We start from the raw sequence: 14,378 nt of genomic DNA on the forward strand, positions 1-14,378 counted from the left end.
GTGAGAAAACATACTTCTGGTTGGATAATTGGGCTAGCAATATTCCATTACGGGAACTATTTCCGCGCCTCTTTACCCTCGAGCGAGCCAAATACTGCACAGTACGACAGAAATACTCAATTGTCATGGGCTGCATCTCATGGAATTTGGGCAGCGTGGAGGCGTCAAACGACTCAATTGCTACCGCTGAAATGGTTGCACTCGTCCAACTGTTGGAAAATCAAAAGATTGAAGACAGACCAGACGCTTGGTTATGGGATTCAGGTGGACTAAGTGTGGAGTTTCAGGTGTGCGACTTAAGGCGGGAACTCGATAGCATCCAAAAAATTCAGGAAACAAAACACCTGAAGTGGATCAGTTGGATCCCAAAAAAAAATAAATTGTTTTTTATGGAGAGTGGTGTTGGACCGAATACCTACTAGGGAGGCCTTAATCAAGAGGAGGGTGCAACTACCTTCTGATCGATGTGTCATGTGCAGTGGAGCCCTCGAATCCGCAGATCATCTTTTGATTACTTGTGAATTCGCTCAGCAAGTGTGGACTGCGGTTTCTCTTTGGCTAAAAATTCCTCTTCCGAGGTTCCTTTTAAGCGTGGTGGAGCTTTTGGAATTCGTTGGAAGTCTCCGGATAACAGAAAACAAGAAGAAGGCAATTTATTCGGTGGTGGCCGCTGTATGTTGGTCTCTATGGTTGGCTCGAAATGATACAATTTTCAAAAACAAGGTGTATCAGGTCTTTAAACTAATGGGGGATATCAAAGCCTTAGCGTTCCTGTGGGTTACCTCAAGGGCGGCATCGATTAAAATGTAAATTGTGTATGTAAATGCCCCTAACTCATCTCATTGTACTGGGACAAAAAAGAACAAAGATAAAATAAATGCTTTAAACTTATAACTAACTTATAAGTAAACTTTTTGCAAGGTTAGTTCCCAAAGAGATCACCCGTCATATAGGCGCCACCTCACAAAGGGTGGAGGACCATCCCCTTGGGGACTACCCAAGGGTGTGGAAGACTACCCAACCCCACAATAAAAATCAATATAATATAATATATAATAAAGGGGGAGAGAGAGAGAAGTCAGTGGGGCCCCACCACATTGGCTCGTCTCCAACGTCTTGGAGAGGCCGGCAGCGACGCGACGGAGCAACCGGGGACGGTGCGCAACGACCTGGGATGGAGGCGACGGGGGGAGACGAGGCCCATACCGGGCGGTCTAATAGAATTGGTTGGATTGGGCCACCAGTAGCACCATTTGTCCTTTCTATTTCAGCCATTTACATAATTATAACTAATGTGTTAAAATGGTATTCTAAAGAATACTACTACAGTGTAAATCTTTTTTTATAATCAAAGAATCAACATGTTCATGCATTTTACACTTGAGCCAACTTTTGACCCATTTTCATTCTATCTAAATCTTTTAACCTTATCCATCTGATCTGTTGAAGGGGAATATAAAATGACAGGGGATATCTCAACTCAAAGCATAAGAAATGATATTTTCTCCGAAAAATCATCCTATCTACCCTTCTAATGGTACATGTTAATCATAAAAATGAGGGTGTTGTAGTTGGCCCTTTTGTAAACGTGTAGATGATTGCCATGTGTCATCTGGACGATGGGTAAGAGGATTTTTTTTAAGGATATTATAGTTCGCCTAAAATCTTATATGGATACCGATAAAGAATTGTATTAAGTTTATACAAATGTAAAAAGAAACCACATTGTGTGGTATGTTTTATCAACATGATTAATATTTACATACATATCATGCCGATCAAGTAACCTTTATAAGATCTTTGTCAACAGAAAGCTTGTTCAGTGTCAAAGTCCCAGTTTTGTCACTACAAAGAACATCCATGCCTGCCATTTCTTCTATTGGTATTATTCTTTTTGTGATAGCTTCATGCAGTGATGTAGAAAGTGGCACAAAAGCTTATGAAACAACAAAATCACAAAGAATATTCAATCAACAGAAAAACTTTATAGCATTAACAATTTTTCAATCTAAATTAGATCAAGACCCTTTTCTTCCTGCCAACGATAAGAACAGAAAAACTGGTGTAGGTTGTTCTTTTTAGTTGAAGTATCCGACCGGAATTTGCGGACAGACGGACGGAAGAAGATTCATCAAAGCAAGGAGGCTTTCTATATTGTCGCGTCTAGCAAGGAAAGAATAAAACCGGTAGAGGCGAGGAGGCTTGTTTTTTTCTTAGATCGGTGGTTAAGAACAGCGAGGTTCTTGTGACCCGGGAAGAGGGATATCAAACTTGGTCAAGGGATTGAAGTTGTCTATAATGATGCGGATGTTAAGAAACGAGTCCAATTCAAGAATAAGGGGGAGAATGAAGACTTAATCTTGAATTAGGAGATAAAGATAAAAAGGGTTATATATAATTCTTGATGAATTGTTTTAGAGTTAATTATTGGTTTGAATTAGATATGTTTATCTAGTATGTTAATTAGTTTATTTAATTAAATAGAGTTTAAGTCGGGTTAGGACTAGAACAACTTTAGTATAAATAGGGGTTAAGGTTATTGTATTAGTGTGCTCTCATTGATAAATACTAAAAAGAGTCGAACAGTTCGTTAATACCGTGTTTGTGTGTTTGATCAAGGGTCTGATTTCCAACACAAACCTGAGCAAGGGAGTAACTTAAATTTATTGGTGTGAAGTAGGAAAATAACATTTGCCGTTAAAAAAAATGTCCTCATAACATCTTTTGAGATATGAAATCCAACATGAATAGAATCTTTAGCATTTGTATATATGTAACATTTATCAGCATTTGCAGTAAACATGCTCACTTAACTTGATCGATAATAGATAGACGAAAATGTTAAGATACTCAGCTTAGGAGGTGTATCTAGGTGCCTTTCTAGCGACTCAAGCTCCATGCGGTTTACAGGGCGAGGATCATCACCGAGAAGATTCCTAATATTAATTTATTACACCCAAATAAATTAGTAGAGACGTGACATTTCTAGCTAGGAGGTTTGCCCACGGGAAGAAACACAATTTGCAATCTGGCTTGTTACCGTACAATCTTCAATCTGACACGTTACCAAGTAAACGCAAATTCAAGTTGTAATTTGACTAGTTACCAACAAAAATGCAAGCTGCAATACCAAAACCGAAAACCATAAAAATAAATATCAATAATAGTACCAATTTTGTTCTGTCGGTATTGGTTCGGTACCGTATCAACAAGGTATTGGTGGTATTGTACCGGTACTCGATAAAAAATGTTTTTCCATAGTTTACATTAAAAAAATACTTTATTTTTAATACAACTTTTGTTTACAAAAGACACTCTATATTTTTTAATTACAACTAATATCAACAACTTTATAACTTTTAAAAACAAACAATACGTACAACAATTATAAAACAATTACCCACCAAAAAAAATTACTTATTAAACATAAATGTAAAATACACTGTTTTCATCCTTGCCAGGTACTCAATGTGCTAAAGAATGCAATCCATGGCATACCCAAACAAAAGTAAAGGGGTTTTGTCAATTGAAAGCCTAAATACATTACATAGCATTAATGGCTATACTCAATTAATTAGATCGCATTAATGGCTATACCAATTCAGGGACTAAACTCGATTGGGCCCGAAAATATTTAATCTATGAACACGGTAAATTTCTTAAAATTCCGTAAATCAAGGTGCAGAATCATGTTAGTCAAATAGGTTTATTAAGAGAAAGTTGTTGAAAATAATGAGATTGTTAAATAAATAAATACATAAATCAAATAAGGCAAATACACAAAATTTCAGGGGTTCATACTTCTTTCACAAGCTAATACAACGATACTTACATGTATACGTATATGTAACTGATTAAAATTTTTTTAACTGTCGGATCATTAGTGAATCTATGTACAAAAATAGACTCGTAAGTCATAACTAGCCGTTATAAATACAAAAATCTTTTCAAGAAAATAATAGATTTCATGTAAAATTTACAAACAAAATCCATACCAATCATCATAAATTCACAGGAAAATATTTATGTGTAATCATATTTCTTGATTGAAAGATCTATTATAAAAATGGCGTCCGATTGTTTTTAGAAACTAATTTTGGCAATCTTTTTTACAGATTAATTCCATAAATTACTCCAATTTCTTTTCTTGAATTCTTTAATTTTCCCCTCCTTATATATATATTTCTTCACCCTAAAGTCAATATCATCTTCTTCCCAGCTTATTCAGATACCAGCAGAGGTTAGTTGCAAATAATCCAGATTTTACAGATTTATGTTCTTCAAGAGTTTAAGTGTTTCTTATTTTTTTTATAAAAGTATAATCTATTTTTTTCTTATATGTTGTGTTACAATATTATTGATTTCATTATATGTGTTGTATTCCTTCTGTTTGCTTTAAAACATTCTAATTACTTATCTCTATATAAAACTAATCTTGTATCATGATTAACTATTTAATAGAAGTATAATCGATTATCGATCGATAATAAGAGTTTTACGATGTTAAATACTAGAAAACATGAATTTTAATCATGATTAAAAGATAAACTTTTGATTTAGAATTTACATGCATGTATGTACATGCATTTATTATGTTTTATGCTTCACTAATTAACTAGTTTTATGAGTATGCCATTATTCTTTACAGGGAAAAAAATTAAGAGAAGGAGTTTGAATACTTGTGATATAATGGAGAAGTATATGGAATCGCGTTACGCGAATTACGTCGGTTATTTACAAAAATACAAAGGGGTGGTTCCACAACAGAATGGAAACTGGGGTGCTCAAATATACACAAATAACCAACGTATATGGTTAGGAACATTCAAGTCTGAAATAGATGCTGCTATAGCATATGATAGGGCATCAATGAAGCTTAGAAGTGCTGATGCTCCAAGAAACTTCCCGTTGACCAAGTCAACTCTTCTAGAAGCAAGTTTCCAAAGTCATTATAGCATGGAAACAATTCTAGCTATGATCAAAGATGGGTCATATCAAGCAAAGTTTGATGATTACCAAAGGCTGAAAAAAGATAGAGAGAATGATAGTATAGTTGAAAAGGGGAATTTAGGGTTTTCTTGTAGGGTTCTTTTTCAAAAGGAGTTGACACCAAGTGATGTTGGTAAGCTTAATAGGTTGGTGATACCTAAGAAATACGCTGTCAGATATTTTCCGCCGGTTCCGGATGACGTGGCACAAGGGTTTGCTAATGATGAGGTGACTCTTTCTTTTTATGATACTAAAAAGAGGTTGTGGAAGTTTAGGTATTGTTATTGGAAAAGTAGTCAAAGTTTTGTGTTCACAAGGGGGTGGAATCAGTTTGTGAAAGATAAGAAACTTATGCCAAAAGACAAGATCACTTTTTATTATCAAGAGAATCTTGAAATGCCTAATATGGGGTTCTGGGTGATTGACACGTGTACGTCTACGAGCCATAAGGGAGCGAGTTTGAAACTTGGTGCGGAAGAAGAAGAAGAAGAAGAGAGTTTTAAGGATGAATGCAAGATGGATGATCAAATAATGGAAACAAGCAATGTAAAGGTTCATGGATTGAAGCTTTTTGGTGTCCAGATAATTCAATGACAAGATGTTTTAATGCTTGTTTTGATTTTGAGGACATATGAGTTTGTTTAGCAGCATTTATATATCTATGTTTTGGTGTATCAATCTATGTTAGGGCCTTTTTTGGCGGTTATGATAATATTCAATCTACAACATAAAGTTATACTTAGTTATTAAATAAGTTATTAATCATAGAATCTTACCGTTCAAAAAAAAAAGTTATTAAATAAGTTATATTCAAAACCATATGGACAGAAGTTTGCATATATTGTCTCAAAAGATCCAAGGCATTAGCAGCTGAACGGGCGGTATGGTGCGACTGTGTACCGACCGCCAACATTATGTTCAAAAGCGTCCAAAACATACATGAGCATAAAGACCACGGTCGTATATACAGACGGGCCATTATAGGCTAACATTTTTTATGTAAATAATTCTAAATATTTTAGATTCCGAGTTTTTTGTGTATCAACAGGTTGCATTTGAAAATGCTTGAATTTGTTATCTATCAAGCCAGATTACAACCCAACCGATCAAACCGCACTGAACAGGAACCCGAACAATCCCCTAGCGGTTCGGTTGCCAAACTGTGATTAGCCTTGTAAGAACCAACCAAACAATATATCTCATTGACCTTAGGTTCAAAGCATGACTTAAAAGGACTTGCAATCCATTTCAAACATAAACAGAGAGTCAACAATTACAATTCTTGTATCTATGTATCATCAAAACCAACTGCAATCAAACTAAGTCAATCTGTAGAAACAATACCCATTGTGCTCAATCAACATTTCAAACTTCTTACCACATGAGCAACCCAACTCAAACTTCAAATCCCCATTCTTCAACCGCTCAACCGCTACACATTCCTCCTGACCCTACAAACAAACAACATTAACATTCATCACTCCATCTTCTTCTTTTCTTTTCATCTTATTATAAGAAACAAGAATCCATACCTGTGGCTGAGGCTCAGTAGGATTAGATCTAACATTGGTCTTAGCATCCTCCTCTTCAACACCTTCTTCTTCCCTCATAATCTCCCAACACCTATGCTCAATCTCTTTAACCATATCTCCAATCTTTCTCAATCTCTATTCACAAATAAAACATTTAAACAACAAATGGTTAGTTGCTTTTTGCCAGTTGGCCTTCTGTTTCGATGTAATTTTCCTTAGATATTAAAAACTATACGAACCTCGGATTGGGGACTATGTTTTCGGGATGATGACTGCGGCGATGAGGAAACTCTTGGGGCTTTCTTGGGTAGTTGAAACTCACTTGTGTCAGAAAGTGATCTGCGAAGTGGTGTGATCTTCTTGGGTTCTTGGGTTGCTTTATAATCTATAGTAATGGGGTCAGAAAGGGTCCGGCGAAGCGGGTTGTTTGTCGGGATATTGGGAGGTGTGGTGGTGGTGGTGGTGGTGGTGGCTGCAGCTTCTTGGAAAGAAGTTTGTGGGATGTTAAAGATTGCACGCCCGAAAGCGGCGGCAAGCAGTGATCCAGGGGTGGATGGAGATGGGGTGTGGGTGTGGGTGTGGGGAAGTGATTTTGTGGTGGTTCCATCGGTGGATGGTGGTGGCTGACGGTGGAGTTCGCCGGTGGTGGTGGGTGGATGAGGGTATTGGTGATCGTTGCTCATTTTGAATTACGGTTTGTGTTTGTTTATGCGCGTCTAACAAACTCTTGTTTCAATGCATACTTATACTTGATAGTGAATTACATACATGCCCTTGACTTTATAGAATTTAACAAATCCAGTCCATTATAAATAGGGTGATGTATAATTTTTTATTAGGTAAAAGAATTAAATGGGGAAGAAAAAATGTGAACAAGCGTTAATCGGGCATTTCATATTAACTAGTTATAATTAGGGATGAGATCAATACTTCTGTCGTATTAAACTGGTACTGAACTACACAGTATCGATACTGAACTTTAGCTTAAACTAAAAGCAAATATTGTATTGTATATGTTCGGTCAGTACATGTATGGTACGGTACTATAAAAGTCCAGTAGTGCATAGTACCGATACCGAAATTGAACTAAATTCAAAACCGAAGACTGCACCGTATAAACAGATACATGAGTTAGGGTTCTGTTAGTCAAGGTCTATTGGAGGCCAATATGTAAATAGTTGAGACTGTCCGTGGTTATTTTTGAAGTTGGGACTGCTGACAACTAACGGCAAAATATTCCTAAATATAATTACATATTCAAAAAAGTGAATTAGATTTTAATAATCCCACTTAGAGGTGGTTGACTAATATCAAACCCACTTTTGAATACTACGACCCACCTTTAAAATATTATTATTATTATTATTATTATTATTATTATTATTATTTTTTTTTTTTTTTTTTTATTTTTTTTTTTTTTGCACCTCCGTTAAAAAACTTAATTCCGTAAATAGTGCTCCAAACGACAAACCATTTGGCTAGTCCGATCAACTTAACCAATTATCCGTTTAGTTTTCTAAAACCATAGTTAACAATCTTGACAACAGAAAAGTAAATCATAACTGACCAAAACAATCAAAGTGTGATCATATAGAATTTGTTTGAATGAAGCTAGCCACATTGGTAGATACTAGAAATGTCTTAAAAACATGAAAACTAGTAAACAACACTCTTTAAATTACAGTTTGATTATGGGAAACTGTATATAAAAATACAAAAGAAAAAGAAAAAGTATAACCAAATATAAAATTTATTGTTTATTAGGGTCGATTTTAGTTACTACATTCAATTTCACAAAAAAACATCCCACAATCCAACTTATACTGCTAAATAATCCCAACTAGAATGTTCAGTCCAATCTTTAACAATCAACCACACACTTTGTTCTATAAGATTAAACATCAATAACCGTAAAGATAAAAGAAACATTTATTAATTATACACCTTAAAGTTTTGTGATCAAACCAGTTCCTTATGTTTCAATGGTTGGGTAACACTAATGAATGACCGACCGACCAACCAACCATAGACATCCTTCAGAAGATGCGACTGGATAATTCAAACTCGAAACAACAAAATCCCCAAAAAAACTGGATTCCATCATAATCTCAAAACTACACAGAATTTCTAGTTTAAGATTATGTAACCAGTTTCCCATCCGCCAAACCCCTTACTAAACAAAGCCCGAACTACCCTCCCACTTAACCAAAGGCTTTTTCCTTCTTTCTATTAATTACAAAAATATATGTTCAAGTTCCGGTTCAGATCGGTAAAAAAAATGGACGAGCTTCGTTACTGTCTATTTGGAGGACGGCCAAGTGAGAAAACAGAACTGATACCAGAAAATGTCCGACCTAACACACTACTAGAGTTCGAGCTTCCTTCTTCTGTAATGTTCAGCTTGTTTGATGCTCGGGGAGTGGTTTTAGCTTCTTCAGGCACGTCGTGAAGAACCTGCAACACATAATTTCCGTAATACCAAATTATAAAAAAGAAAAAAGAAATATGTATTCTCCAAATTTCACAAGCCCAAGAATAACCTTTAAGCCAGAGGCGGCAGAGACAGCAGTTTCCAAAGGTCGCTTAGCCTGAAAGATGGAACTCATTAGTCCCTTTTTATAGAAAATGTGTTAAACTAAGGTTACGAAAAAAATACTAGTACCGTAACATTATGTGTTAAGGAATAAGGATTCTTCTTTTAGCTAGAACTAAAAACGCGTCTAGTAATGAGCAAATATTAAAGTCTACCATTATACAAGAGTAGAAAGAAAGAGGTACCTTGGGAGACAAAGGGGGTGATGCTTGTAGTTCCTCAATTTGAACTGGTGGCAGAGACATAGCCTGCAACGAGAAATAGATGAGTAAGATAACCGGCATCAATAACTGTAGTTAATCATTGTTTTTTGTTCATCGTATATATAACCCCAACCCAATATACGCGGTTAGATGTGATTATTCGACAAATGAATGCTTCGATTTGCACTGTATTAATTTTAAATCAGGTCATATCAAACATAGTGGCGGATCTTGCCCGTTGAACATGCCAGGGCCGAAAGACACGGGCACTAAAAAAAACCTGGTCAAGCCCGGGCCAAACATAGTATATATAAAAAATTTCGATCGAAATGCGGAAAATTAGCACTACGGCCGAAAAACTTGCCCGGGCCGTGGCCCTGCCACAGCTCTTCTAAGAACCGCCCCTGATCAAACAAATTTAGCAAAACCAAGAACAAGGCAGAGCATACAACCTTGTAAATGGTTTTATCCAAAAGTCACATTATTATCATACTATCTTTTTGTGGGGTCATAGTTAACACATTAATTATTTCTTACATACATAAGGTTTCATAAAAACAACAGTCTCTCTCTCTCTATCTGTCAGAGCATAAGAATCTCCAACCCAAACCCAGTCTTTTACGACCCGTACTAGAAATCAACCATTTTCAACCCTAATGGAAACCGTCTGACACTGCCACCTCTATATGCAGATTGCATTGAAATAAGGCAAGAGTAAAAGAAATAAAAAAAATAAACGAGATAGAAGTTTACCCTATGTGGCAATTCAAGAGCTGGCTTCGATGAACTGGATTGGCTTCCCTACAAGAGAAGAAAAAACAGGGATTAAAAGAAAGTACAAATAAATTTCTCACTAAGTTGGAACAAACAAAAGAAATTAAGAATAATGTAATCAGAGTGTTAGAGAAAAATGGATCTTTGCCATGTAATTAAGAATAAGTATTTTACCATAAGACTATTACTCGGTGCCTGATTTTCCATTGATATGGCAGTGTGTATCAACCTCTTCACTCCTAAGTTTGTTTCATCCTGCACACATGTCAATTTAACTGTTTGAGCAAAGCATATAATAACTTTGCCATCACTTTCTATATAAATTTTACGCTACAAAAAAAAATTACCTGCTTCAATTCAAACATACTCAGCTTACTCTCCTGTAACAACAGTAAATTATTAAAACATGACAAAAAAAAACATAAATAAGCAATTTTAAAGAGACACAAAAAATAAGGGATAAAAACCACATACCAGAGTGTAAACTTTGTTATGTATAGATTGAACATCCTCGGAAAACACTTTTGTTTTTCCACGTATTGCAGAAACCTACAATTTTTTTTTTTTCAACGAAATATTCCAAAAATCAATGTAATGTTGAGTATCTTAATAATTAATGTAACCTTTCTTTCTAACTACCTCGTCTTTTGTAGAAGCAGTAATTTCTGCAACCTCATCTAAACTACAATCAACACGGTCGATTCTTGAAGAAAGATGTCGCTTGGTAGCCTAAACAACATAAACAGGAACCTTAACTAGATCAAACACGAAAGGTTTTATAAAATCCAGTTTATGTATTCGCTGAATAACTAATAATAAACAAATTAACGGAATACCGCTAGTGAAGAGTAGACAGTCTCTAGTTGTTTAGCCACAGCATTTGTTGCATCAGATAAACTACGCTTTGTAGCAAACATCATATCAGGAAGTTTCCAGCCCTGATATCAAAAAAAGACAAAATAGTATTTAAATATAATTCAGCACACTCTTCAAATATAAAAATAGAAATTAACAAGCAAATTTCAAAGTTGACATCAGCTTCTTAATATTACCTTCCACCAAACATAACCATATCCTACAACAGCAATAATGATAACGACACCGTATTTGTTTCCTGCAAGAATAAAAATATACCAAGTATTAAGGAGGAGCAGCCGTAATACAAAAGCAAAAAACTGTAATGTTGATAAAACTAATGTGTAGTGCAAAAACAAACCTCCTGAACCACTAGAGGTGACAATAGTAACAGGTCTATTTGACGCCAGAAGTTGCAGCTCCTGCCTTAGGCTATTGACCTGTTTAAAGAAATATAAGACAACAATCCCGTAATTTAAGCATATACGTGTAAAACGAGCATTCAAACCTGTGCTAACAACGAGTCGTTGAGTGGTTTTGTTTTTGATGACGCAGGTTTCTCATCATGACTAATTAGTTTAAGTACCTACACAGAAAGAAAATAGAAAAGACTTATAATAAGCTGTATACATATAAATTTATTATATGACATAACATAGAGAACAACTAAACAAATAGTTAACTGGAAAAGAGAATGCTTACTTTAGAAGCACCAGAAAACAAATCAGAAACACCGGGCATGCGACCTTCTTTAGCAAGAACCGACCCAACAAGGCCTGCAATGCAAATATAACATTAAGATAACGCACACCAATGGCGCAGCTTTGAAAGGGGGGGGGGGACTTTTCGCTCAGTAGTGTTATATATGTAGTTGTCGTATAGAAATTTTTGGGTATATACGTTTTCGACCCCGCGGTTCTATAGAAATTAGTCGCACACAGTTGGCAACTAATTCAAATCAAACAATTTACAGCCTGTGAAGTATCTACTAGCAGATTAATAGGCCAATATCACTTATAACATTGCATTGAGCCCATTTAATTCACACAACACATAATTAATTAAATTAACACATTAAAGACATAATTTCACATAATGTAAAAAAGCCTAATTCAAATCAAACCCTAGCTGCAATAAACAAAATGCAAAAAACGCAAATTTTGTAACTTCCGCTGACACAATTACATTCAATGAATCTAATTAATGATGAAAAAGTTAACATGAAGATACCTGCTCCGATAATTATTGTGAGCTTCCCAAGAGGAAGAGCCATGGTGTACAAATCGATCACGCGAATGGGATTGTTATGCGAAAACTGTGATCATATTATTGGAGACTGTAGATTTGGAGAATAAAGAAGAAGCATAAACAAACCCTAGCTCGTGTCGTGATTGATCCCCCAACAACAGTGACGAAATATATTATTTTTTTATTACACGTTTTGTTTGGTGAAAAATAGTGAATTGCGTATATCAATCATCAACCCTGTACACAAGCCCACTCGGACCTCGTCATAGGCCCAAACCTATTTTTCTCTAACCATAGCCGAATTGGGTTTTCTTTCTTTTCGGTTTCAAGCCGATTCCAAACCGGTTTTGCGTGTTATTTTGGGGTTGAACCAGTTTGAGGGTTGGTTTCGGTTCGACACCAGTTTGAGAGTCGGTTTTTTTGCCCAATTTCGGTTCGGTTTCAGTTTCCGTTCCAAACCAGTTCGCTTTTTTTCGCATTTATTAGTCGACAAAAAAATATTACATAAAAATTATATATTTAGAGAGAGAGAAAAAGTGTAGTATACAAAATGACTTAACATACGAAGCGTAGGCTATGGCAAGTTCGCATGTTATAACCCCAGATATGTGTAACTTTTATAACTTTCAATCGTGTGCTACTTTTATATAACTTTTATTTACGTTTAAGCCTTATTTCTTTTATTCGTGTGTTACTTTATTGCATTAATGATTTCTTGAGGGAATTGATAATTTAAATTCTAAATTTAACAATTACTAGACATGTGTAACACTTATGACATATATCCACCACAATAATGCTATCATAAATATTATACGAATTAAAAAACTACCAGAAACGAGTGCCACAATGCAAAGTGTGGCCTCCGCCGCATCACGCAGGCACCCTACTAGTAACTAATTATCTATAATTTTGTTAAAGATTAGGTAATTAAAGTGTAATTAAGATAAGAAGATTAAAGTATAATTAGTGTGTGAAAGACTAATTTACCTTCATTTTAGGTTTTACATTATGCATTAAAGACAGAAAAAAATGTTACTTTTTAGGGGGTAAGGTTATTGTAAAAAAGGTTAAAAGTGTGAGAAATGTGAGAAATATTATGGAGATGACATGTGTCCTCCACCAAAATTAATTCAAAAGGGTAAACAAGTAATTTTATAACTAATTCAATTAATTAAAAACTTACCATAACCGCCACCTTAATTATAGGAACGGGTTTTTTTTTAAAGATCTCTAAAAAACACTACGAATAACATTGCAACCACCATTCAGCACATATATAACACCATTCAATAATTATATAACACCATTCAGCAGTATATAACACCATTCAGTGAGTATATAACACCATTCAGTAAAGAATATAACACCATTCAGTAAAGAAAATAACACCATTCAGAAAAGAAAAATAACACCATTCAGAAAAGAAAATAAAAACCCACCATTCAGAAAAGAAAATAACACCATTCAGAAAAGAAAAAAAACACCATTCAGAAAAGAAAATAACACCATTCAGAAAACACCATTAATGAAAAAAAAAACACCATTAATGAAAAAAAATAACACCTTTCAGAAAAGAAAAAAAACACCATTCAGAAAAGAAAAGAAAATAATACCATTCAGTAAAAGAATATAACACCTCTGTATCATCTTCTCCGCTTTCGGCACCGTTCGATGTAGAGAGAGAGATCGCACGACCACCACCACTGCCACTTCCGGCACCACCACCACCGATCCAGCACCACCACCGCCGCTGCCGCTCGAACCACCACCACTGCCGCTGCCGCTCGCACCACCACCACCACTGCCGCTCGCATCACCACCACCACCGCCGCTGCCGCTGTCGTATTTGATCTTCCGATTGATTGAATATGGAAGAAAAAAGAGAGAGAGAAATTGTGATCGTATGAGAGAGAGAGAGAGAACGAAATTACAGGGATTTGATTTACAAAATGAAGATAAAAAGACACAATTGCCCCTATATATTTCAATTCAGTCCAAATTAACAAAAATATTTTGCAATTTGGTCTCTATTAATCTCAACCATTAGATCAAAAAATCTAATGGCTGAGATTCTTTCTTACCTTTCTTACACTTTGGGCCTTTTTTACAGGATCCTAACTCACCTTTTAGGTATCTTAAAATGCACATCTCTCATGTCTTATAATATAGTATAAATAATAA

The 14,378-nt window shown here is 35.3% G+C and overlaps 3 protein-coding genes across 3 annotated transcripts; 1 reads left to right on the forward strand and 2 right to left on the reverse strand.

The window, feature by feature from the left end:
- Positions 1 to 4,658: 4,658 nt before the first annotated feature.
- LOC110938385 (AP2/ERF and B3 domain-containing transcription factor At1g50680) lies at positions 4,659 to 5,703 on the forward strand. Its single transcript, XM_022180752.1, has one exon. It carries the CDS (start codon positions 4,690 to 4,692, stop codon positions 5,581 to 5,583), a length of 894 nt encoding a protein of 297 aa, XP_022036444.1. The 5' UTR covers positions 4,659 to 4,689; the 3' UTR covers positions 5,584 to 5,703.
- Positions 5,704 to 6,182: 479 nt separating this feature from the next.
- On the reverse strand, positions 6,183 to 7,259 carry LOC110939516 (serine proteinase stubble-like). Its single transcript, XM_022181078.2, has 3 exons — positions 6,761 to 7,259; positions 6,522 to 6,656; positions 6,183 to 6,440 (listed from the first exon to the last, which is right to left on the reverse strand). The coding sequence occupies exons 1-3, from the start codon at positions 7,202 to 7,204 to the stop codon at positions 6,309 to 6,311; spliced, it is 711 nt and encodes a 236-aa protein (XP_022036770.1). The 5' UTR covers positions 7,205 to 7,259; the 3' UTR covers positions 6,183 to 6,308.
- Positions 7,260 to 8,432: 1,173 nt separating this feature from the next.
- On the reverse strand, positions 8,433 to 12,388 carry LOC110939560. The gene is made up of 14 exons (XM_022181116.2): positions 12,177 to 12,388; positions 11,649 to 11,722; positions 11,455 to 11,532; positions 11,308 to 11,386; positions 11,144 to 11,205; positions 10,928 to 11,029; positions 10,731 to 10,820; positions 10,566 to 10,640; positions 10,439 to 10,471; positions 10,266 to 10,346; positions 10,071 to 10,118; positions 9,300 to 9,362; positions 9,062 to 9,109; positions 8,433 to 8,975 (listed from the first exon to the last, which is right to left on the reverse strand). Exons 1-14 carry the CDS (start codon positions 12,217 to 12,219, stop codon positions 8,814 to 8,816), a joined length of 1,038 nt encoding a protein of 345 aa, XP_022036808.1. The 5' UTR covers positions 12,220 to 12,388; the 3' UTR covers positions 8,433 to 8,813.
- Between the last annotated feature and the right edge of the window lie 1,990 nt (positions 12,389 to 14,378).

Source organism: Helianthus annuus, chromosome 17 (genome assembly GCF_002127325.2).
Source record: "Helianthus annuus cultivar XRQ/B chromosome 17, HanXRQr2.0-SUNRISE, whole genome shotgun sequence".
Taxonomy (NCBI): domain Eukaryota; kingdom Viridiplantae; phylum Streptophyta; class Magnoliopsida; order Asterales; family Asteraceae; genus Helianthus; species Helianthus annuus.